General features: G+C 42.4%; 1 protein-coding gene across 3 annotated transcripts in view; it reads left to right on the top strand.

Moving 5' to 3' along the window:
• LOC128685345 (glutamine-dependent NAD(+) synthetase) overlaps positions 1-26,127 on the top strand; it is a 95,416-nt gene that overhangs the window by 16,060 nt on the left and 53,229 nt on the right. For all 3 annotated transcript variants that reach the window (XM_070082811.1, XM_070082809.1, XM_070082810.1), the window contains exons 3-4: positions 15,307-15,477; positions 15,728-15,818. In XM_070082811.1, coding sequence (XP_069938912.1) covers positions 15,307-15,477; positions 15,728-15,818 — 262 coding nt within the window. The remainder of the gene's footprint in view (positions 1-15,306; positions 15,478-15,727; positions 15,819-26,127) is intronic.

The following is a 26,127-nucleotide window of genomic DNA, read 5'->3' as shown; positions in this document are numbered from 1 at the left end:
TTAATCCAAACTCCTCTGACATTAACTTTGCTATGACGAAACCATTAAATCATGTTTAAAGTGATTCAGTTCAACGTACTGGCCGAGCTCCTTGAAGCAGAGAGACCAGATATTGTTTTGCTAAACAGTACCTGCCTCAAAGCCCCTCAACGTATCCGCCATTATGGTTATACTGCACTACAGTCCCCCTATGATCCCCACGATGGGGTTGCCATCCTTGTCAAATCCAACATAAAACACAAATCTCTCCCAATCCCTTTTATTCACCAACACTGTCTTGCAGTCAGAATACACACCCACCTTGGCCCCTTTATCTTTTTCACCACCTATGCTCGCCCAAACACTATTCTCAACATACACGACCTTTCCTTAGTCTTCAACTACACCAACACACCAACATACCTACTAGCTGACATGAATGCCAAACACACCGCCTTTCATCACACCAGTAACAACCAACTTGGTCACCAATTACTCAACTTCACTAACCATAAACACCTAATTCATCTCGGCCCAGACTTCAATACCTTCTTCAATCACACGGGCCAAGGCAAACCAGATATCATTCTGGCAAACCGAGTGTGAAGGCTTACTCAGCCCTGTAATAACTTCAGACAGTATTACTCAGGCTGGCTCCTCCTCAGGAAAATTAATGAATAGAAAAAGCAATAATAACAGACAAACATAAACACTTTATTACATAGAAAATATAAAATATAAAACACTTAAATATGAAATATTAATCCTACATTAAAGAAAATGAAAAATGAAAAATATAAATAATAACTGAATTCAACGCTAATATGTATATGGGTGTCTGGTGTTGGTGACACTGTTGTTGAAATCATAGCCGTTGCTGATGATGGGGGGGAGGTCACAGGTGTTGGTGACCACCACTGGCTAGTTCTTCACAGATTATCGCCGTGAGTAGTATATCCCGATGACAGGAAAGCAGGTTCTTTACCGCTGCAATGATGTGGGGTTACGTCCTGCAATTTCATACAGGTGCACAGGTAATTAGATCCAAAATGGGGAAGTCTCTGGACGTTAGTCCTTCTCCATCTGTTCTTCTCGTTGATTGACAGATGACCCTCACTGTCATCCAAGCTGAAAAGATAGACAGGTTACCCACTGCTTAAATAATCACTCTCCATGGCAAGTACGATACTCAAAAGACGTGGTGATTATTACAACAGTCAACCTAGAGCAAGACTGAAAGGACTAAGATTATTATTGGTCAAAAGTGAAGCTTTTAACCAATAAATCCACTAGAATACAAGGCAGGCATGTACTTACAGTAGTGTTGGGAGCTGTGAGTCGAGTGATTTACTGTTTGACCAGAGCCCCACACGTCACCTTTCGTGGGGGGGGGGGAGAAGAGGGAGGGGAAGGGATAGCGGGAGCTAGATTGACCCTACTTTAACAAGCAGTCGGCAGTCAAACTATCACTTTCAGGGAGGGGGAAAAAAGGCGGGAAAAACGGGAGCTTGACTTACCCTACCTTAACTAGTAGCCGGCAATGAAACTATTGTTACTATATTGCTACTCCTATCTATTGAACTTTTCCCTCACACTCCCCCATACCAAGACTTATAGTCAAGGAGTATAAGAAGAATAGGCGAGGAAAAAGTTCTAACATGTGGAAGTCGCGTAAGGCAACAAATCTTCTACTGACTGTCACGACTTAACCAGTCAGAGAAATAATTGGATGAACCATTGATATACACAATATGGAACTTAAAAGCCTGGAGTGCCAATGTCCACCTCAAGAGGCGACTGTTGGTTCCCTTAAAAGTTTCTAGGTATATCAAAGGTTTGTGGTCCGTTTCTAAAATGAATTCTTTTCCCAGCAAATAAAATTTAAGTTTGGAGATACCCCACACAAGGGCTAAACATTCCTTTTCTATTGTGGAGTATCTTGTTTCTGCGGGAAGGAGTTTCCGGCTTAGGAAGCATACAGGGAAGGGAGTACCATCATGGTATTGTAGTAACACCGCACCTAAGCCAGTATTGGAGGCATCAGTTCTCAAACAAAATGTTTTATTAATATCTGGAATCTTAAGTATAGGGTCTTTCGAAAAGATACTTTTAATCTCATTAAACTTTTCCCAAGCTACGTCGGAAAGTTCAAGAGGTTCCTTCACAGACTTTTTAAGGAAGTCGGATAAGATGCCTGTAAGATCAGTAAGGTTTGGGATAAACCGTGCATAAAAATTTACAGAACCAAGAAAGCTTCGCATGAGCTTCTTGGTTTTGGGGAATTTAAATTCTAATAAAGCTTTGATCTTACTGGGGAGAGGCTGCAGAGAGTTATTAGAAAGTATCAGTCCAAGATATCTAATCTTGTTATACCCAAGGAAGCATTTCTTCGGCTTGGCAGTGAGGCCATGTGAGCGTAACCTACGCAAAACTGATGTTAATGTTTGGATATGTTCGCTCCACGTAGATGTCATTACGTAAATGTTATCAAAATAAACTGAAACATTTGGCATATTACCCAAGACCTTTCTCATCAGTCTCACGTAGGTAGCACAGGCAGTTACCAAACCGAAGGGCATAGTTCTATACTGCATCAGTCCTTGGCGTGTAGGAAAAGCGGTGTACTGCTTAGAAGAAGGATCTAACATTACTTGATGATATGCCTGCGCAATATCAATCTCTGAAAAGAAGGAAGAGTCATAAAATTTGTGTAGATCGCTATCTATTAAGGGCATAGGCTCAGCATCCCACCGAGTTATAGCATTAAGGCCTCTGAAGTCAATAGCAAGTCTATATGAATTATCCTCCTTTTAACCATGACTACTGGTGAACAATATGAAGATACTGAAGGTTCAATGATCTTTAGTTTTAATAATTTGTCTACCTCTCGGTCAAATGCATCCCTAAGATGAACTGGAACTGGGTATAATTTTCGTTTGATAGGATTGTCCGTCACTAAGTCAATCTTATGGACTACCGTGGAGGTAACACCTGGAATATCAGTAAAGACGTCTGAAAAGTTACTCACACATTGAAGTAGTTCATGTCTCTTATGGTCATCCAAAGATTCATTAATATTGATGTTGGTTGCGCCCGAGTGGTCAAGAGTCACCAAGTCATGTAGTTCTTCATCATAGTCTAAGTTAGAGGTGTCAATTACGCACACTTTACATTCTTCAGTTGTCTTATCAAGTTCGTGTGGAAAAACTAAGTCAAAGTTATTAAGGCAGTTAACCGAATTTCTTCGGTATTATTTCTTAAGGATGTTGATATGATAAAGCTTAGGTTTCCCCTTGACTTCTATGAGGTAGTCAACTTTCCCACAAATTTTTAATACTTTATAAGGACCTTTCCATGCTACTAATAATTTATTTGACTTGATAGGCAAAAGTACCAGAACTTCATCTCCTACTTTAAAACTTCTCCTCTGACTTTTGGAGTCAAAATAGGTTTTGTACTGGTCCATGCTGTATAGTCCTTGTGGCTTAGCGCTTCTTTTTTATTATAATAATAATAATGTACTGGTCCATTGACAAGCTTAGGTTTTTAGAAACTATGTCAGAGGTCTCCTCAAGTTTGGATCTAAGGTCAAGGAGAAACTGGTAAGAAGACTGAACCTCAGCATTTACCTCCTCATTAGTCCATAAGTCATGAAGGATGGACAGTGGACCTCTGGCCTGTCTACCATAGAGAAGTTCAAAAGGTGAAAACCCCAAAGAGTCACTGGGAACTTCCCTCATGGCAAACAAAGCACAGGGTAGGTAACGATGCCACTCCTTAGGTTTAAGGGAGCAAATTTTCCTTAAAATGGACTTGAGAATCGAATGCTGGCGCTCAATCCTCCCATTACAGCTGGGATGATAGGGTGTGGTGAAGAGAGGCTTCACTCCCAGAAGTTGGTATAGATGTTGCATTAAGTCAGATGTGAATTGTGTCCCCCGGTCAGACAAAATTTCTCTAGGGATGCCCACTCTGGAGAAGATAGACAAAAGGGCTTCAGCCACCTCTGTAGTAGTTATGGTCTTTAAGGGAACGGCTTCAGGGAAACTCGAAGCATAATCAACTAATGTTAATATATATCTATGTCCCCCAGATGAAAGTGGAGATAAAGGACCAACGATCTCAATAGCTACTCTTTCAAACGGTACCGTAAAGATTGGCATTTTGACCATAAGTACTCGGCTGGTACCTCGGGAGGATGACAGTTGGCAAACTTTACACGATCTACAATAAGTAGTGACATCTGAGAACATTTTAGGCCAAAAATAGGTTTCCCTAATTTTATTTAAAGTTTTACGATGCGAGAAATGTCCGGCCACTGGCAGGTCATGAGCCATTTTAAGAACAGTCTCTCTGCATTGACTTGGAACAACTAAGATGGAATAGTCTATCTCATCTGAATTTAATTTGAATACTGACTTGTACAAGATACCTTTTATATATTCAAATTCATATGAAAAGTTTTTCCTTTGGATAACTTGATTTTGTTTAGCGGCATTATGGCAATTCTGAAGAGAAGGGCAATTACGTTGTAACTTGACAAAGGAGTCCTTCGATATGTCTATAGGCTTAAAGTCAGGGAAAATCAAAGGATGGACAGTAGGGGAAGCATGGGCTTTGGTCTGAGCCCTAGTCAAGACATTTATGGTATCGGAGGTGATATCTTCACTTTCATCTAACAAGTGAACCGGTGATCCTACTACCTCGCTTTTGAGAGTAGCATCACTGGTTTTTAATCCCACATGAATCTCACGAGACATTGTCTCATCTGAACTTTCGAGGGGCTTCTCCGACTCTACAGGAAGAGTATCTGAAACACCTATGTCCATCTTTGGTGATGAAAGGTCAACCTCAGAAGGAAGAATGGCACCTTTTACATTACCTATTAGTACGGAGCAAGAAGTGATGGGAGCTAGTACGGCTTCAGACCAACCTGTGAACCATTTAGACCTAATGTAACAACGGATGGTAGGAAAAGTGTCTGTACGGCCCAAGTAGTCTGAAAGTATAGCAGAGGAATGAGTTTCTTTAAGATTAGGGAACAGCTTATCAGAAATTACTATACATGTGCATCCAGTGTCTCGTAAAATGGTAGATACATTAAGTCCATTAACTGTTCCTGAACAGAAGGGTGCTTGGTCATTACAGTCTTTAAAACATCTTCCAACTTTTTGGACCTTATTAGAAGGACAATCTGGACGTTTATGTCCCTTAACACCACACAAATGACAAACAGGAATAAAAGAAGTCATTTTACTTTCCATTAGAGGCTTTGATTTCTTAAGGTCTGATGAACCCTTGCCCTTAGGGTTCGATCCCTTTAGGTCTTTATAGGAATTGTGAGCCTCAGCATACAGGTCAGCAGCCTCAGCAACTTCCTCAGCTTTAATCAGGTTACGTTCTCTGATGAATGTTCGTATCTGATGGGGAAGAGCTGTCAGGAACTGGTCAGCAACCATGAAGTCTCTAAGAGATTCATAACTGTGATCAATTCCTGAACTCTCTATCCAAAAGTCGAACAAACGAAAGAGTGTTACCTGTAACTGTTGAAAGTTCTGGCCAGGCTGTAAGGTGGCATACCTGAAATCTTTCCTGTAAGAATTAGTGGTTTTTTGATATGCTTTAAGGATTGCCTTCTTTAGTAGATTATAATTACATATGATATCCTGCGACAAAGTTGCATAGATATTCAAGGCTGTACCAGAAAATAACATTCCTAACCTGGTAGCCCAGGTGTCAGCAGGCCATTCACAGAGGGTAGCGGTATTTTCAAACCTGATAATGTATGAAGTTATGTCTTCCCCCTCTGTGAAGGGAGGTAAATTAGGTGTTGGAATATGTGCACTGACTGCACGTTGTTCCATTACTCCTTCCTCTAATTGTTGTTGTGTAAAAGTTAACTTCTTATTCTCTATTTCAAGGCGAGATTTTTCGAGCTCGCGATCCTTTTCTCTCTCTATTAACTCATGTTAAGATAAGATAGATAAGATTTCGTTCGGATTTTTAACCCCGGAAGGTTAACCACCCAGGATAACCCAAGAAAGTCAGTGCGTCATCGAGGACTAACTTATTTCCATTGGGGTCCTTAATCTTGTCCCCCAGGATGCGACCCACACCAGTCGACTAACACCCAGGTATCTATTTGCTGCTAGGTGAACAGGACAACAGGTGTAAGGAAACTTGTCGAAATGTTTCCACCCGCCGGGAATCGAACCCGGGCCCTCCGTGTGTGAAGCGGGAGCTTTAGCCACCAGGCCACCGGGCTTTTTCCTCAACTTCTCTATCCTTTGCTCTTTCCTCAAGTTCTCTTAATTTAACCTGTTCCTCACGTATCCTAGCTTGTTCCTCATGTATCTTAGCTTGTTCCTCACGTTCCCTAGCTCTTTCCTCACGATCAAGTCTATCACGCTCTTTTTGGTCTTCTCGCTCTCTTTCTAACTGTCTTTCTCGGATTTCTCTCTCAATTCTCTCTCTCTCCTTTTTCTCTTCTCTTTCGATTCTCTCTCTCTCCTTATTCTCTTCTCTTTCCCTTTCTAGCTGTCTCTCTTCTCTCTCAATTCTCTCTCTTTCAAGTCTTTCCTGGATCTTAGCACTAATGAAAGATTCTAAATTTTTCCCTGTTATTCCTAACTTACTTCCAGCATTCATCCATAACTGGTATTCCTCCATGCTTGCAAGAATAACTTAAACTATCAGGGGAAATGAAACGGGTATTAAAGAAAACGGAGGGTTCAATTCCTGCTCAGCTCAAACTGTAAATAAACCAGAGGGCTCGATCCCTGCTTCAATTAAACTACTTGTATTAATTAAAACGAAGGGTTCTGTGCCGGCTCCTGAGCAAACAGTAAGTAGAATTGGGTCACTTGACCATCCAATCTTCTCACCAACAAATCAAGAGTGTGATTAATGTGATATAATAAAGAGCTCAATGAAACAAGTTGTCACTGGAAAATCTCGGGTCCCTAGAGTCTAATCCTCCAAAGTGTTTCAAGCTCACACACAATTAGGTGGCAGAATTAAATATTATATCCTGCCTGACTTGACTTACAATAAATTGAGACTATAACAATCACCAAATCTTTTAAATACCTGTACCCTAGTCCTACCATAGAGAATGATTACTCATGGCTGGTGGTAACCATCTGTGATATGCAGCATTGAAGTTCCAATGGCAGATTCGAGATGGAGTTGAATCTTGATTCAGTAGAGTTGTATCCTGGCAAGGTCGCCACTTGTGAAGGCTTACTCAGCCCTGTAATAACTTCAGACAGTATTACTCAGGCTGGCTCCTCCTCAGGAAAATTAATGAATAGAAAAAGCAATGATAACAGACAAACATAAACACTTTATTACATAGAAAATATAAAATATAAAACACTTAAATATGAAGTATTAATCCTACATTAAAGAAAATGTAAAATGAAAAATATAAATAATAACTGAATTCAACGCTAGTATGTATATGGGTGTCTGGTGTTGGTGACACTGTTGTTGAAATCATAGCCGTTGCTGATGATGGGGGGGGGGGTCGCAGGTGTTGGTGACCACCACTGGCTAGTTCTTCACAGATTATCGCCGTGAGTAGTATATCTCGATGACAGGAAAGCAGGTTCTTTACCGCTGCAATGATGTGGGGTTATGTCCTGCAATTTCATACAGGTGCACAGGTAATTAGATCCAAAATGGGGAAGTCTCTGGACGTTAGTCCTTCTCCATCCGTTCTTCTCATTGATTGACAGGTGACCCTCACTGTCATCCAAGCTGAAAAGATAGACAGGTTACCCACTGCTTAAATAATCACTCTCCATGGCAAGTACGATACTCAAAAGACGTGGTGATTATTACAACAGTCAACCTAGAGCAAGACTGAAAGGACTAAGTTTATTATTGGTCAAAAGTGAAGCTTTTAACCAATAAATCCACTAGAATACAAGGCAGGCATGTACTTACAGTAGTGTTGGGAGCTGTGAGTCGAGTGATTTACTGTTTGACCAGAGCCCCACACGTCACCTTTCGGGGGGGGGGAAGAGGGAGGGGAAGGGATAGCGGGAGCAAGACTGACCCTACCTTAACAAGCAGCCGGCAGTCAAACTATCACTTTCAGGGAGGGGGAAAAAGGCGGGAAAAACGGGAGCTTGACTTACCCTACCTTAACTAGTCATTCGCGACCTAGCTGCCAGGGAGTGTGGACGTGCCTTGTACCTCTCTGATGACAGTCTAGCAAGCTATCCAGTGACGTCATGGTATTCAGCGTGAGGAGGCGGGTGAATACCGTTGGTATACAGCTTGTTCGGGGGGCGATTACGCCTGAGAATGAACAAGTTTTGCTACCCAAGATAATCCACGACACTTATGGTATTGCGGACAAGGATTTGTACAGTGTGGCATTAAATGGCGCCTACCGAATTTTTGTGAAACTACTCTACGAGCCAGTGTACGAGAAGCTGGTTGAGCAATTCCAAGATCTCTGTGTAGATGTGTCCCCTGAAGTGCATGTGCGTATGGTGGATGTTTCTCGACAATATACGTGGGTGAAACTGCGCAATGTGCCCTTCGAGGCCGATGCAATGGATCTCCACAGTGTTTTCAGAAGATACGGAGTGATACACATGGCTAAATGAGGCATGCGGGTGGCTGGGGCGTATGCTGGTCTCCCAAATGGTTCGTTTACCCTTAAGATGTCTCTACGCCAGGCCATACCATCGTATGTGTACCTTGATGACTTCCAAATACAGGTCATGGTGTCGTATGCTGGTCAACGACGGACGTGCCACCTCTGCGGTGACTATGATCATATGGCAGCGGAGTGTGGGCAGCGAGGGCAGGCCAGAAGGCCGGCCGGTGGATCAACGAATGACGATGGGCAGGAGGCTCCCATACATGGACGAAAAGGAGATGGTGGCCACAGTCGGCTTTGGAGTGAGGAGATTGAGGAGCCAGTGGTGGTGTCGAATCTGGAGCTGTCGTCTCTCGAGTCACCTGCATCGCCGGTGGTACAGCAGGCTTCCGGGGGGGACCAGGTGATGGTGGAAGTGGAGGACTTGGATGCGACAATAGCGTCTGTTTTGCATACCATGTTCTCATCTACGGATGTGGTCTCCCTGGCTGTGACGACAGCCAGTCCGGAGATCGTGTCTGTGGCGGTCGAGCAGCAGCAGGAGGAGGTTGTTGGTGCTGGTGGGGCTGGTGGGGACGTGGTGACCCCTCGTCAGAAGGCAGAGACGAAGGTGGTGGTGGAGGTTCATCGTGTGGACGATCCGGTCACAAACATGGAGGAGGACGCTGGGACGAGGAAGAGGGCTGCAGCAATGTCGGACTCTGACGACGTCCTGACGCCGGCTCAACGAACAGGGAAGAAAGCATCGGTAGATGGGGGGCGGTGTGCTAGTGGAGGTGAGCAGCGACAGCAGGTGGTGCCAGGTGGCACGGGTGTCGTGCGTGGAGAGCATGGCAAACGTGGCCCCCAGGGCCCAAGTGGGCATGCAAAAGTACAAGTGGGGCAGCGAGGGAGGAAACCTTAGCCAGGTGTGAGGGGGGGTTTAGATAGGGGCGGGAATCGTCGTGGAAGGTGTGATGAGGTCTGCTGCTTGATGGCAGCGACTGTTAATGGCATGTGTGTCTGGGAGCACCAGATAGCGTGCTCCTTGAGAGAGGGGCATGTGCCCAGTGTTAGGATGAAAGTGGCTTGATATGTGCTGTTCAGATGTGTCTGCAAATTGTGGAGTATGAGTAGTGTTAGGTTCTGGTTAGAGGTGTTGCTGCCTCCGCCTGTGTGCGCCTAAGGTACGCTGGTGCGGTTGAGGTGGCGTGTGCTGCTGCTGTGTGTATGAATCTTGGACTATATGTTGTATGATAGTGGGTGGGGTCTGTATGGTGGAGGTTTGAGGAGCATCCTTATGTTCTATGTCAAGTATTGGGTATGTATTTTATACCTATGCATACACAATGTATAAAAACACTGGTAGTGTTACTTGTGCAGGACCTGCTGTTATGAGGCCTCTTGTATGCACAAGGACAGACCCTTTGTAATTACTTGAGGATATTTGTGAAATGGGTTGTGTATATACATGTACTGTATCAATGTGTTACGATGTTGTATTCTTTTTCTTTACTGTATAATTTGTATGTTTGGTTGTGAATAGGTTTGGGTGGGACATGCAAGGGGGGGGGGGGTTGAGGCTTCAAACACGTTTGTGTTGGTGATAATTTTTAGGATAGGTGTCTTTCCTGTAGTGAAATACTTATGTGTGCTACATGCCTTTTATGTTGTAGCAATGTACTGTTTGTTGTGATATATATCTAAACCATGACTCTTGTTAGTACACTGTTCAGGCAGTCTTGTGGTCGTTTAATACACTTTGTGGACAAGCATGACAACTGTTATATTAATGTATATATGTCAATATGTCCGTGAGCTGTGGTAAACCTGTTTGATTTAGAATAGGGGGGGTAAAAGGGGGGGGGTTGGAAGCCACACGGAGTTGTGTGGTTCATTAGACGATGGAAGGTTATCACATCTGTTGCCGGATAGGTCTTGTATTATTTTATTTATTAACTGTTCTGTACTGTTTTAAATAAAATCTAGCTTAACATAGGTGCATGGGATGTAATGCATAGGGGATGAGGGACAGTTTGTGTCAGCACAAAGTTAAACGTCTGTGTGCTTTTGACAATGAAATTTATAATTCTGTGTAAGAACTGATACTGTGTTCTTTTATCTATTTAATGTATTGTATTGTTTTAAATAAAATATAAAAAAAAAACCTTAACTAGTAGCCGGCAATGAAACTATTGTTACTATATTGCTACTCCTATCTATTGAACTTTTCCCTCACACCGAGCCAGTTCTCTATTTCAACACTACATCTCACCTGGCCCTATTACAGGCTCTGATCACATCCCAGTCATCTTGCACATCTCCTCCAACCCTATCCTCATTCCAACCACACCTTCCTTCTCCTGGAAATAAATGGTATAAAATACCGACACAATGGAAATATAAACACAAATGCAGTATAATGTGATCCTTTATTGACAACGTTTCACCCACACAGTGGGCTTTCTCAAGTCACACACGGATCTACCTGGGGTTGGAAGGTACGAGAGTATTTATAGTCATGTTGAGGTCAGGTGGAGAATGCTGCAGCTGATGATCTACCGGGTGGGGTTATAGAGTCTTGGGTAGCTTGGCAGGGGTATTGGACAAGTTTTGAGTAGACCTTCTGCAGTGTTCTATGTTCTTATGTGGGATAGCGATGAAGAAGTTTCTTGGCGAGTGGTTAAGCTATGTTATAGAAGCCATTGTTCTGGTTGAAATTGTTGGTTGTAGAGATGAGCGATGATTCCAGGATTCTTCTGTATTGAGTGTTGTCTTCTGTGGCTATAAGTCTTGAGTTTCTGTAGTTAACTAAATGGTTGTGTGAATTGCGATGTTGTACACAGGCATTCCTTGTATCGTCAGTCCTGCTTGCATATTGGTGTTCTGAAATACGTGTTTGGAGGTCTCTTGATGTTTCGCCCACAAATTATATGTGAGCTTGATAAAGCTCCTGGAGAGCGAAACGTTGCCACAATAAATGTCACATTAGTTGCACTTGTGTCCTTTTACTTTACATATTGTCGGTAATTCTACCAACTTTATTACTTCTGGAACTTTATCAAAAAAATAAGAGGCACTACTCCCACCAACAAATTCAAACACATCACCCACAACAACACACACATCTCAGACCCGCAGGCTGCTACCAACATTTTCAAACACATCTGGGAGAACATCTTCCACCCTCACCGACCTCACCCTAACGTTATTCAACACATTCAGAACATAGAACATTGGATAAGTGTAAGGTACTTGCCCTTGGTAATGAAAATAACCCTCGAAGCTATAATCTAGGTGAAGTAGAGCTTGGCCATACAGAATGTGAAAAAGACTTGGGAGTCATGGTAAGCAGAAATCTAAAGCCAAGACAGCAGTGCCTCAGTGTGCGCAACAAGGCCAACAGATTACTTGGATTTATCTCAAGAAGTATAAGTAACAGAAGTCCAAAAGTTATTTTACAGCTCTATACATCACTAGTGAGGCCTCATTTAGATTATGCTGCTCAGTTTTGGTCCCCTTACTACAGGATGGACATAGACTCATTAGAGAACATACAGAGAAGAATGACTAAAATGATTTACTGTGTAAGGAACCTCCCGTATGAAGATAGACTTAAAGCCTTAAATCTCCACTCTCTGGAGAGGCGTAGAATGAGGGGAGATATCATTGAAGTGTATAAGTGGATGACGGGCATAAACAAGGGAGACATTAATAAAGTACTGAGGGTGTCGAACCAGGTAAGAACCAGGAATAATGGATTTAAGTTGGATAAATTTAGATTTAGAAAGGACATAAGTAAGTACTGGTTTTCTAACAGAGTTGTAGATGCGTGGAACAGTCTTCCCAGTGGGGTGATAGAGGTTAGGACCTTGGGTAGCTTTAAGAAGAGACTGGACAAATATATGAGTGGGAGGGGCTGGGTTTGATTGGTGTCAAGGGGTACGGGAGTTATTTCTTGAGTAGCTTCAGGTAGATGTCGTTTTGATAAGGACCTGCCTCGTATGGGCCAGTAGGCCTTCTGCAGTGTCCCTACATTCTTATGTTCTTATGTTCTTAACACTGCACACACACAAGATACAACACCAGATAGCCACATTCATCTAGACTCTCTTACCTCCTCCCAAGAACTCGACACTCCTTTCACCAACACAGACATTAAAACTCTCCTCAGACACCTTCCTCCCAAGGCTCCTGGCGCCTCTGGCTTAAACCATATTATCCTAAAACACCTTCCTGACTCTATCATTACTGCCTACACAAACCTCCTCAATGCCTCCCTTGCCTCTGGATACTTCCCTTCCCTCTTCAAAGCTGCTACTGTTATCCTCCTTCCTAAACCCAAAAAAAGACCACTCTGATCCTAGAAACTATCGCCCTATCAGCCTCCTCGAAACTTTAGGTAAACTCTTTGAAAAACTCATCAACCATCGCCTTCGCAGATACCTGGAACACAACTCTCTACTTTCTGATGGTCAGTTTGGCTTCAGAACACACAGATCCACACAAGATGCCATTAACATCATTCTCAACTACATCCACATAAACACAGAACAAAGAAACAGGACAGCCCTGGTTGCAAAAGACGTTGAAAAAGCTTTTGACACTGGCACCAAGGGCTCAAGTACAAACTCTGCACTAACTTGAACCTGCCTCTCACTACTCGTAAACTCCTCTGCAACTTCCTAGACAGCCGTACCATGAGAATCAAATTCCAAGGCTGTTACTCTGACTACTTCACACTAAATGCTGGAGTGCCCCAGGGATCTGTCCTCTCCCCTACCCTCTACATTTTATACACTAACGACATTCCAACACCTGTATACCAAAACTCCATCACACTAGCCTATGCAGACGACATTACACAACTTATCACTCATGCCAATATAGATACACTCACACACAAAACACAAAATGGGGTCGACAGGATAGCCATCTGGGAACAAAAATGGAGGACCAAAACCAATGCAGTTAAATCCAGCATTACATATTTTAACTACAGAAAACGTGATCCTCCATTACCTGTCGAGCTCAGAACAGCTGACACCCGCACTTACATCCCCATGACACAATCTGTCACTGTCCTTGGCATTAATCTTGACTACCTTCTACGCTTACACGGACACATTCACTCAAAGCATGCAATAGCTAGTAAGGCCCTTGCGGGCCTCTACAAGCTGAAACATGCCTCTCAACGCACCAAACTACACCTCTACAAATCCCTTATACGTCCTCTGATAACTTACTCTCCTCTAGCCCTCTCTCTTGCAGCAAAAACAAACTTACTTAAACTGCAGCGTGTCCAGAACAAGGCGCTGCGCTGGGTGCTTGATGTCAGATGGGAGGACTTCGCCACATGCGAGTCTCTACATGCCCAGTTAGACATCCCTGCGCTGAATCTGTACTGGAAGACGCTCAGTGACAGACAGATTGACAAACTCGTGACACGACATGACTACTGGACCTCTCTCCTTGACGAAGACATTCGCAGACCCACAAACCAACACAACCTTTTCTACTCCTTGCATGATCCTGCTCCTAACCCTATTTACAAATAACCTTGGATTCTCAGAGAGGTACCTTCTATGACAGGTACCATTCTCTGATCCACGTTCGCCTTACCCTTTGTGTTAAGACATGGCTCAGTTCTACACTCCTCTCTAGCTCTAAACGTCGCATGTCCCTTCCTTCCCGCTCACCCCACCGGAGTCCCAACAGAAGAGCCTGAATTTATCTTCTCAATATCTGTCCCACGATCGCCTCGCTGCTGGGTTAAGCCCTGGCTCTATTTCTACGACTAAGAACACTCCTTTCCAGCACTGTTCTTCGTCTGTCCCGTCTTCCCCGCTCATCCCATTTGGGATCTTACCTGAACTTTCGTTCGTTCGTTCGTTACTTCTGGTTAGTGTGACTTTGTAAATGGTCCAAGTCGGACCGAAACGTCGTCGTTGTGTATTGTGCCTTTTTTTGTTATTTAAAAATTGATTGTTTTGCGAAACTGATTTCTGTGTAGCAGTAATTCATCATAATGTTTAGGAAGGATACCTGTGTGGTGAATTACTTCAACATATTGGTATCGCTCTACTAATACCAAGCAAAGTCTGTTTAATACGTACGTAAGTTAGCAACTGAATCCCATGTGTACATGGTAACTCCTGATCTCAAAACTCCAGACCGTCGCGTTAGCCACTGGGCTAACTGGAGTTTTGAGACTGTGATTGCGGGTTCTATCCCCGTCCGTGGTATGGTTTGTTTGCAATCGTGTCATTACGATTTCGTGAGTCCTAATCTCATGCTTAAGTTACTCTCTGACACACTGTTGTATCTGCTTGGACCTTAGTCCATATGTAGTGTTCCCGTGGTTGTGTGGTAACTGTTAAGTTGGAGATGATGCTACTGTGTTAGTTAGCCATAACTTACGTGTTTCGGCAACAGTCGCATTGCTGTTACGTGAAGCACTTCGTCCCTTGCACCCATGTTCACAGCTTATTCCTCTGTTTCTCCCTTCTCTCTTTCTTCCTCTCTCTCTCTCTCTCTCTCTCTCTCTCTCTCTCTCTCTCTCTCTCTCTCTCTCTCTCTCTCTCTCTCTCTCTCTCTCTCTCTCTCTCTCTCTCTCTCTCTCTCTCTCTCTCTCTCTCTCAGTATACAGGGGGAAACAAAGTAGAAACCTTTACGTAAGTCTACAGGGTACATGTGCTGAAGCAAGAGTCACTACATGAGAAACTTTACAGGGGGTACAGTTGTGGTGATCACTACCATGAAGGCGACACACTGGAGGCAGCCTGGGAGGTGGTGGCACACTTGATGCAACATCCAGCCTGTGTTGATGTGATGATTGATGTGGGTCTACCTGTCTCCCACAAGAATGTAGTGTATAACTGCAAACTGGTCTTCCTCAACAGGTAAATTGCCATTTCTTCTCCAGAAACATTCTTAACCATAATTCAGTGCTGATTGCTGCTCTCTATATTTTCTAATGTGTCATTGTTATTATTAACATGTATTTCTTCCGGAGAAATCAATCACCAGAAGTGAGTCTGTCAAAATAAATATAAGTCTCTTCAGAGACAGAATTGTATAATCAGATTATACTCTTGACTGTTTACTTGCACTAACGTTGTAAGACTTGCAAAATGTATGTATGTGTCTCAGGAAGATTCTTCTGATCCGTCCCAAGATGATCCTGGCTAACGATGCCAGTATGGGATACCGTGAGGGTCGCTGGTTTACACCCTGGCGCAAGGTATTGTGGATTTTTATATAACACTCTTGTGTACCTTCCCTTTCTACCCTGGGATGTACGGTATATACATCGAGAAATCCTTAGCACATATAAGTAGTACCGGAGGCGGCTCAGTGGCTTCCTTTTCCTGAGCGGCTCCTCCTGAAAAGGGCTGCAGCTGAGTGGCTTCCTTTTCCTGAGTGGCTCCTTTTCCTGAGTGGCTCCTTTTCACACCTATATGCTAAAGACCTTGACCTCGCCCTCGAGACCACCTCACCCTCGAGACCACCTCGCCCTCGAGACCACCTCACCCTCAACCCCCCTGCGCCCCCCCGCGCCCCCCCCCCGCGCCCCCCCGCGCGCCCCCGCGCCCCCCCCCGCGCCCCCCCCCCCCCGCGCCCCCCCCGCGCCCCCCCGCGCCCCCCCCCCCGCGCCCCCAGCGCCCCCCCCCCCCCCCGCGCCCCCAGCGCCCCCCCCCCCCCGCGCCCCCCGCCCGTTGCGCCGACCCAGCCGCCCACCTGCGCCCCCTCGCGCCCGCCCGTCACGCCCGCCCGTGCCTTCTGCTGCGCCTTCTGCAGCATCGTCTGGATCGCCCCCCGCGCCCCGAATTTTTTTCAGATTTTTTTCAAATTTTTTTTGAATTTCATTTTCTTATGAACTCCATCTCCTCGGATCAAATTTTTGAGGTTCCCCCTCCCACTTTCACCCCCATCCCAATTTTTTTCGAATTTCATTTTCTTATGATCTCCTCGGATCAAGTTTTTTGGATTCCCCCCTCTGGGGTAAGCATTCAAAATGGACTCCCACTTTCACCCCCCATCCTAATGTTTTTCTCGATAATACAAAGACTCCATCTCCTTGGATCAAGTTTTTGGGTACCCCTCCTTCCACCCCCAAAATTTCTCCTCCATCTCCTCGGATCAAGTTTTTCTCTATATCAACAATACCAAGACTCCATCTCCTCGGATCAAGTTTTTAAGGTTCCCTCTCCCACTTTCACCCCCATCCCAAGTATTTCTCGATAATACAAAGACTCCATCTCCTTGGATCAAGTTTTTTCTCGATAATACAAAGACTCCATCTCCTCGGATCAAGTTTTTCTCGAAATCAAAGTCTCCATCTCCTTGGATCAAGCTTTTCTCGATAATACAAAGACTCCATCTCCTTGGATCAAAGTTTTTCTCGATAATACAAAGACTCCATCTCCTCGGATCAAGTTTTTGGATTCCCCCCTCTCAGGGTAAGCATTCAAATGAACTCCTCCTATGGGGTATGGTACTTTCTCTTACTACAGGTCTAAACAAGTGTGACGTCACCCCACCTGTGTTTACTCGGCGGTCAGTGACGTCACGTGATGACCTCACACATACAGGCTGAATCTTGTCGACCTCCCCCTATGTCAGTGACGTCACGTGATGACCGCACACACAGGCTGAATCTTGTCGAGCAGACATTAACTTAAAATGCAGGATAACACTATTTATTATACAACCAATGCATTTCATATACAACATAGGGAAAACATTTTCACTCTTAACCCAGGATAACCCAAATAATTTCACATTTTTTTCGTTAATACCCACAAAAATCCACAATTTCTTTACAAAATACAACACAAGTCTAGAAATTTTTCTCGTTTTAACTATTTCATCAGAAAAAGTCACCACAACACTTATAACCAGTTTTCGATTAATTCACTAGTCACAATTTTACATATTACGAAGTTAATACGCACACACACCTCACTTTACTTTGAACACCTTCAAAACACTCTCATAAATCATTTGAATACTCATAAAAATACCTTTAAACATCATTTTGAGTACTCCCAAATACACCACTGAATACTACTAAAACACCACTGAATACAGTCAAAACACCAACAAAATCACCATAAACTAAGATCAACATAACAGACTAACACCCATCTCAAATCCACTAAAATCACTGTAACCAAGATATTCACAAAATTCTATGACCACCTAGCACACACACACACACACACACACACACACACACACATTAGGAGGAAGACAACAGTCAAGGACCAGGTGATAAGGCTGAGGAAAGAAGGTGGAGAACTCACAAGAAACGATCAAGAGGTATGTGAGGAGCTCAACACGAGATTTAAGGAAGTATTTACAGTAGAGACAGGAAGGACTCTGGGGAGACAGACCAGATGGGGACACCAGCAAGGAATACACCAACAAGTGTTGGACGACATACATACAGATGAGGAGGAGGTGAAGAAACTGCTAAGGGACATCGATACCTCAAAGGCAATGGGACCGGACAACATCTCTCTGTGGGTCCTTAGAGAGGGAGCAGATATGTTGTGCATGCCACTTACCACAATCTTCAACACATCCCTGGAAACTGGGCAACTACCTGAGGTATGGAAGACGGCAAATGTAGTTCCCATTTTCAAAAAAGGAGACAGATAAGAGGCACTAAACTATAGACCTGTGGCATTGACGTGTATAGTATGCAAAATTATGGAGAAGATTATCAGGAGGAGAGTGGTGGAGCACCTGGAACGGAACAGGAGTATAAATGCCAACCAGCACGGATTCACGGAAGGCAAATCCTGTGTCACAAACCTGGAGTTTTATGATAAAATAACAGAAGTAAGACAAGAGAGAGAGGGGTGGGTTGATTGCATCTTCTTGGACTGCAAGAAGGCCTTTGACACAGTTCCTCACAAGAGATTAGTGCAGAAGCTAGAGCATCAGGCGCATATAACAGGAAGGGCACTGCAATGGATCAGAGAATACCTGACAGGGAGGCAACAACGAGTCATGGTACGTAATGATGTATCACAGTGGGCACCTGTGACGAGCGGGGTCCCACAGGGGTCGGTCCTAGGACCAGTGCTATTTTTGGTATATGTGAACGACATGACGGAAGGGTTAGACTCAGAAGTGTCCCTGTTTGCAGATGATGTGAAGTTAATGAGGAGAATTAAATCTGATGAGGACCAGGCAGGACTTCAAAGAGACCTGGACAGACTGGACACCTGGTCCAGCAAATGGCTTCTCGAATTTAATCCTGCCAAATGCAAAGTCATGAAGATAGGGGAAGGGCACAGAAGACCACAGACAGAGTATAGGCTAGGTGGCCATAGACTGCAAACCTCACTCAAGGAGAAAGATCTTGGGGTGAGTATAACACCGAGCATGTCTCCGGAAGCACACATCAATCAGATAACTGCTGCAGCATACGGGCGCCTGGCAAACCTGAGAACAGCATTCCGATACCTTAGTAAGGAATCATTCAAGACACTGTACACCGTGTATGTCAGGCCCATACTGGAGTATGCAGCACCTGTTTGGAACCCGCACTTGATAAAGCACGTCAAGAAACTAGAGAAAGTACAAAGGTTTGCGACAAGGTTAGTTCCAGAGCTAAGGGGAATGTCCTATGAAGAAAGATTAAGGGAAATCGGCCTGACGACACTGGAGGACAGGAGGGTCAGGGGAGACATGATAACGACATATAAAATACTGCGTGGAATAGACAAGGTGGACAAAGACAGGATGTTCCAGGGAGGGGACACAGAAACAAGAGGCCACAATTGGGAGTTGAAGACACAAATGAGTCAGAGAGATAGTAGGAAGTATTTCTTCAGTCATAGAGTTGTAAGGCAGTGGAATAGCCTAGAAAATGACGTAGTGGAGGCAGGAACCATACACAGTTTTAAGACGAGGTTTGATAAAGCTCGTGGAGCGGGGAGAGAGAGGGCCTAGTAGCAACCGGTGAAGAGGCGGGGCCAGGAGCTAGGACTCGACCCCTGCAACCACAAATAGGTGAGTACAAATAGGTGAGTACACACACACACACACACCTCACTTTACTTTGAACACCTTCATAAGTACTCTCATAAATCATTTGAATACTCACAAAAATACCTTTGAACATTTCCGAACATCACTTAAACACTTCCAAAATATCATTTTGAATACTCCCAAATAAGATTTGACATCTCTAATTTATCTGCACTTACACATTTCATTAAATTACAACTCATCCCTCCAAACTCCTCCCTCAGGCTCCAGACTTCACAACATTACCACAAAAACTAACTCAATCACTTTTTTATTTATTTATTTATTTATTTCCAATTTGTGCACACATACAGAGGTACAAAAAAAATACAGATAAGAGCAGTATGCCAAAGCCACTTATACTATGCATAGCATTACGGGCTGGCTTAAAATTAACTTAAGATTAACTAAGCAATGATTATTATTATTATTATAATCAAAAAGAAGCGCTAAGCCACAAGGACTATACAGCGCTGCTACTAAGCAATGATGAAATCAGTGATAAAACATTAATGTAAACAGATAACTATAAAGCACAAGTGAGTATTACAAAGACAGGTCATATGGTTGCATTCAGTTAGGTAGTGATTCTGTTAGGTAGTGTATTTAAAAAATAATAAAGTTAGATTGGGTTTTAGGTTTAACATTTATGTGATATAATTGTGAGAAACATTTAAGATATACAATTTATAAGGTTCAGTTATTCAGTATTTATTTGGTTTTGGGTGAGTAAGTAATCTTTGAGAAGAGACTTGAATTTATAAACAGGTTGTGTTTCTTTTATATTTACAGGTAATGAATTCCAGATTTTAGGGCCTTTTATGTGCATTGAGTTTTTGCATAGTGTGAGATGGACACGAGGAACATCAAAGAGTGATCTGTGCCTTGTGTTATGATCATGTGTTCTGTTGAGGTTGGCAAGGAGATGTTTGAGGGGAGGGTTAATATCAGAGTTAAGTGTTCTATGTATGTAATAGGTGCAGTAATAAGTATGGATGTTTTGTATGGTGAGTAGGTTTAGTGTATTGAATATTGGTGGAGTGTGCTGCCTGTAGTGAGAATTTGTTATCATTCTAACTGCAGCCTTTTGTTGGGTAATTAGTGGTCTGAGATGGTTAATTGTTGTTGAGCCCCATGCACAAATTCCATAGGTGAGATAGGGGTAAATAAGAGAGTGATATAGGGCCAGGAGGGCTTTACTTTGAACATCACCAAAAAACACCATCAATTACCTTTGAATACTCCAAAAACATCATTCAAACACCCCCAAATCACCTCTGAATACTCCCAGAACACCTTCATAAGTACTCTTGCACATCATTTGAACACCTTCAAAAATACCTTTGAATAACCTCAAAACACCATTTGAGTACCCCCAAATACACCACTGAATACTACTAAAACACCACTGAATTCACTCAAAACACCACCAAAATCACCCTAAACTAAGATCAACACCCACATCCCACAACACCCACAACCCACAACACCCACATCCCACATCACCCACAACCCACATCACCCACAACACCCACAACCCACATCACCCACACCCCACAATTTTTTTTTCTCGTTTTAACTAATTTCATCAGAAAGTCACAACAACAACAACCCACAACTTATAATCACTTTTTCGGTATCTCTAGTTCGACAACAACACCCACAACCACATCACTCACAACTCACAACCCACAACACCCTCAACCCACAATTTTTTTCACGTTGTAACTAATTTCATTAGAAAAAGTCACATCAACAACCCACTTATAACATCTTTTTGGGTATCTCTAGTTCGACAACATTACCCACAACCCACAACACCCACAACCCACAATTTTTTCTCGTTTTAACCAATTTCATCAGAAAAAGTCACAACAACAACACACTTATAACGTCTTTTCGGTATCTCTAGTTCGACAACAACACCCACAACACCCACATCTCACAACACCCACATCCCACAATTTTTTCTCGTTTTAACTAATTTCATCAGAAAAAGTCACATCAACAACCCACAACTTATAACCACTTTTCAGCATCTCTAGTTCGACAACAACACCCACAACCCACAACACATCCCACAACACCCACATCCCACATCCCACAACACCCACATCCCACATCACCCACACCCCCACAACAACTACCCACAACTTATAACCACTTTTTCGGTATCTCTAGTTCGACAACAACACCCACATCCCACAACCCCCACAACACCCACACCCCACAATTTTTTTTCTCGTTTTATCTAATTTCATCAGAAAGTCACAACAACCCACTTATAATCACTTTTTCAGCATCTCTAGTTCGACAACAACACCCACAACCCACAACACCCACACCCCACAACACCTCACAACCCACAATTTTTTCTCGTTTTAACTAATTTCATCAGAAAAGTCACAACAACAACCCACTTATAACATCTTTTTCAGCACCTCTAGTTCGACATCAATACCCACAACCCTCATCACCTACCAATTTATTCACAATTTATTCGATACAAATTTTTCCCCCTTCTTTTTATTGAATCTTAAATGTAATACACATTCCTCTTTACATTACTAAAATTCTAATATAATCCTCTCCATACCCATCTCCTTGTATCCACATAAATTGATATTATACTCACAACAAGTAATCTCACTACCCAACTATTGCGACATGTTTCAACACCCTCCATTCTTTTCCAATATATCATAACTTTTCAATTCTATAATTTTTTTTTAAAAATATTCACACATTACCTTTATTTTCAGTAAAATCTCCCCATATTTCTTTAAATTTCTAATACAACCCTCCCCATACCCCCCTCCATCTCACCCGCATTTCTTCACATCCACTCACCCATCTCCCAACACACCTCTTCTGAACACACACAAAAATCACATTTCACATCCACAAATGCATCTCATCACCCATCTCAAATCCACTAAAATCACTGTAACCAAGATATTCACAAAACTCTATGACCACCTAACACACACACACACACACACACACACACACACACACACACACACACACACACACACACACACACACACACACACACACACACACACACACTCACACACACACCTCACTTTACTTTGAACACCTTCAAAACACTCTCATACATCATTTGAGACCACCTTTTCTCAATATCTCTCATCCACAACCTTTATCATCTCACTACAGAACAACCCCAAGATTACTTCGAACACTCTCATAAATCATTTGAATACTCACATAAACACCTTTGAACATTTCCAAACAACACTGAAGCACTTCCAAAATATCATTTTGATTACTCCCAAATAAGATTTATCATCTCTAATTTATCTACACTTACACATTTCATTAACTGAAATTACAACACATCCACCATACTACTCCCTCAGTCTCCAGACTTTACAACATTAACACAAAAACTAACTCAGACACTTATGACATGAGACATTTTACCAAAACTAACACAAACACATATCCGTTATATCTCAAATATCTAAGATCACCACAATCAAGACGTTTGCCAAATTCTATAACCCCACCATAAGATCACACATTTTTTTTGTACACATTCTCTTAAAACATCATCATAAAGAAGATCACTAAAACTATCTATACTTTTACTAAGATCACATAACATTTTGTCTTCTCTAACTCACCCACCAATTTACATTCTCATTCACACTTACACATTTCATTAACCGAAATTACATCTCATCCACCAAACTCCTCCCTCATTCTCCAGACTTTACAACATTAGCACAAAAAAAAGTATAGATAGTTTTAGTGATCTTCGTTATGATGATGTTTTAAGAGAATGTGTACAAAAAAAATGTGTGATCTTAGTGGTGGGGTTATAGAATTTGGCAAACGTCTTGATTGTGGTGATCTTAGATATTGGAGATATAACAGATATGTGTTTGTGTTAGTTTTGGTAAAATGTCTCATGTCATAAGTGTCTGAGTTAGTTTTTGTGTTAATGTTGTAAAGTCTGGAGACTGAGGGAGTAGTATGGTGGATGTGTTGTAATTTCAGTTAATGAAATGTGTAAGTGTAGATAAATTAAGAGATGATAAATCTTATTTGGGAGTAATCAAAATGATATTTTGGAAGTGCTTCAGTGTTGTTTGGAAATGTTCAAAGGTGTTTATGTGAGTATTCAAATGATTTATGAGAGTGTTCGAAGTAATCTTGGGGTTGTTCTGTAGTGAGATGATAAAGGTTGTGGATGAGAGATATTGAGAAAAGGTGGTCTCAAATGATGTATGAGAGTGTTTTGAAGGTGTTCAAAGTAAAGAGAGGTGTGTGTGTGTGCGCGTGTGTGCGTGTGTGTGTGTGTGTGTGTGTGTGTGTGTGTGTGTGTGTGTGTGTGTGTGTGTGTGTGTGTGTGTGTGTATGTGTGTGTGTGTGTGTGTGTGTTAGGTGGTCATAGAGTTTTGTGAATATCTTGGTTACAGTGATTTTAGTGGATTTGAGATGGATGATGAGATGCATTTGTGGATGTGAAATGTGATTTTTGTGTGTGTTCAGAAGAGGTGTGTTGGGAGATGGGTGAGTGGATGTGAAGAAATGCGGGTGAGATGGAGAGGGGTATGGGGAGGGTTGTATTAGAAATTTAATGAAATATGGGGAGATTTTACTGAAAATAAAGGTAATGTGTGAATATTTTAAAAATAAATTATAGAATTGAAAAGTTATGATATATTGGAAAAGAATGGAGGGTGTTGAAACATGTCGCAATAGTTGGGTAGAGATTAGTTGTTGTGAGTATAATATCAATTTATGTGGATACAAGGAGATGGGTATGGAGAGGATTTTATTAGAATTTTAGTAATGTAAAGAGGAATGTGTATTACATTTAAGATTCAATAAAAAGAAGGGGGAAAAATTTGTATCGAATAAATTGTGAATAAATTGGTAGGTGATGAGGGTTGTGGGTATTGTTGTCGAACTAGAGGTGCTGAAAAAGATGTTATAAGTGGGTTGTTGTTGTGACTTTTTCTGATGAAATTAGTTAAAACAAGAAAAAATTGTGGGTTGTGGGGTGTTGTGGGGTAAGGGCGTTGTGGGTGTTGTGGGTTGTGGGTGTTGTTGTCGAACTAGAGATGCTGAAAAAGTGATTATAAGTGGGTTGTTGTGACTTTCTGATGAAATTAGATAAAACGAGAAAAAAAATTGTGGGGTGTGGGTGTTGTGGGGGTTGTGGGATGTGGGTGTTGTTGTCGAACTAGAGATACCGAAAAAGTGGTTATAAGTTGTGGGTAGTTGTTGTGGGGGTGTGGGTGATGTGGGATGTGGGTCATGTGGGATGTGGGTGTTGTGGGTTGTGGGTGTTGTTGTCGAACTAGAGATGCTGAAAAGTGGTTATAAGTTGTGGGTTGTTGATGTGACTTTTTCTGATGAAATTAGTTAAAACGAGAAAAAATTGTGGGATGTGGGTGTTGTGGGATGTGGGTGTTGTGGGTGTTGTTGTCGAACTAGAGATACCGAAAAGACGTTATAAGTGTGTTGTTGTTGTGACTTTTTCTGATGAAATTAGTTAAAACGAGAAAAAATTGTGGGTTGTGGGTGTTGTGGGTTGTGGGTAATGTTGTCGAACTAGAGATACCCAAAAAGATGTTATAAGTGGGTTGTTGATGTGACTTTTTCTGATGAAATTAGTTAAAACGTGAAAAAAATTGTGGGTTGTGGGTGTTGTGGGTTGTGAGTTGTGAGTGATGTGGTTGTGGGTGTTGTTGTCGAACTAGAGATACCGAAAAAGTGATTATATGTTGTGGGTTGTTGTTGTTGTTGTTGTGACTTTCTGACGAAATTAGTTAAAACGAGAAAAAAATTGTGGGGTGTGGGTGATGTGGGTTGTGAGTGTTGTGGGTGATGTGGGTGATGTGGGATGTGGGTGTTGTGGGTTTTGGGTGTTGTGGGATGTGGGTGTTGATCTTAGTTTATGGTGATTTTGGTGGTGTTTTGAGTGTATTCAGTGGTGTTTTAGTAGTATTCAGTGGTGTATTTGGGAGTATTCAAATGGTGTTTTGAGATTATTCAAAGGTGTTTTTGAATGTGTTCAAATGATGTGCAAGAGTACTTATGAAGGTGTTCTGGGAGTATTCAGAGGTGATTTGGGGGTGTTCGAATGATGTTTTTGGAGTATTCAAAGGTAATTGATGGTGTTTTTTTGGTGCTGTTCAAAGTAAAGTGATTGAGTTAGTTTTTGTGGTAATGTTGTGAAGTCTGGAGCCTGAGGGAGGAGTTTGGAGGGATGAGTTGTAATTTAATGAAATGTGTAAGTGCAGATAAATTAGAGATGTCAAATCTTATTTGGGAGTATTCAAAATGATATTTTGGAAGTGTTTCAGTGATGTTCGGAAATGTTCAAAGGTATTTTTGTGAGTATTCAAATGATTTATGAGAGTACTTATGAAGGTGTTCAAAGTAAAGTGAGGTGTGTGTGTGTGTGTGTGTGTGTGTGTGTGTGTGTGTGTGTGTGTGTGTGTGTGTGTGGGATAGGTGGTCAT

This window comes from Cherax quadricarinatus, chromosome 8, assembly GCF_038502225.1.
Source record: "Cherax quadricarinatus isolate ZL_2023a chromosome 8, ASM3850222v1, whole genome shotgun sequence".
NCBI lineage: Eukaryota > Metazoa > Arthropoda > Malacostraca > Decapoda > Parastacidae > Cherax > Cherax quadricarinatus.
Note: the sequence above shows the minus strand (reverse complement) of the source record. Positions and strands in the feature narration are given on the sequence as shown.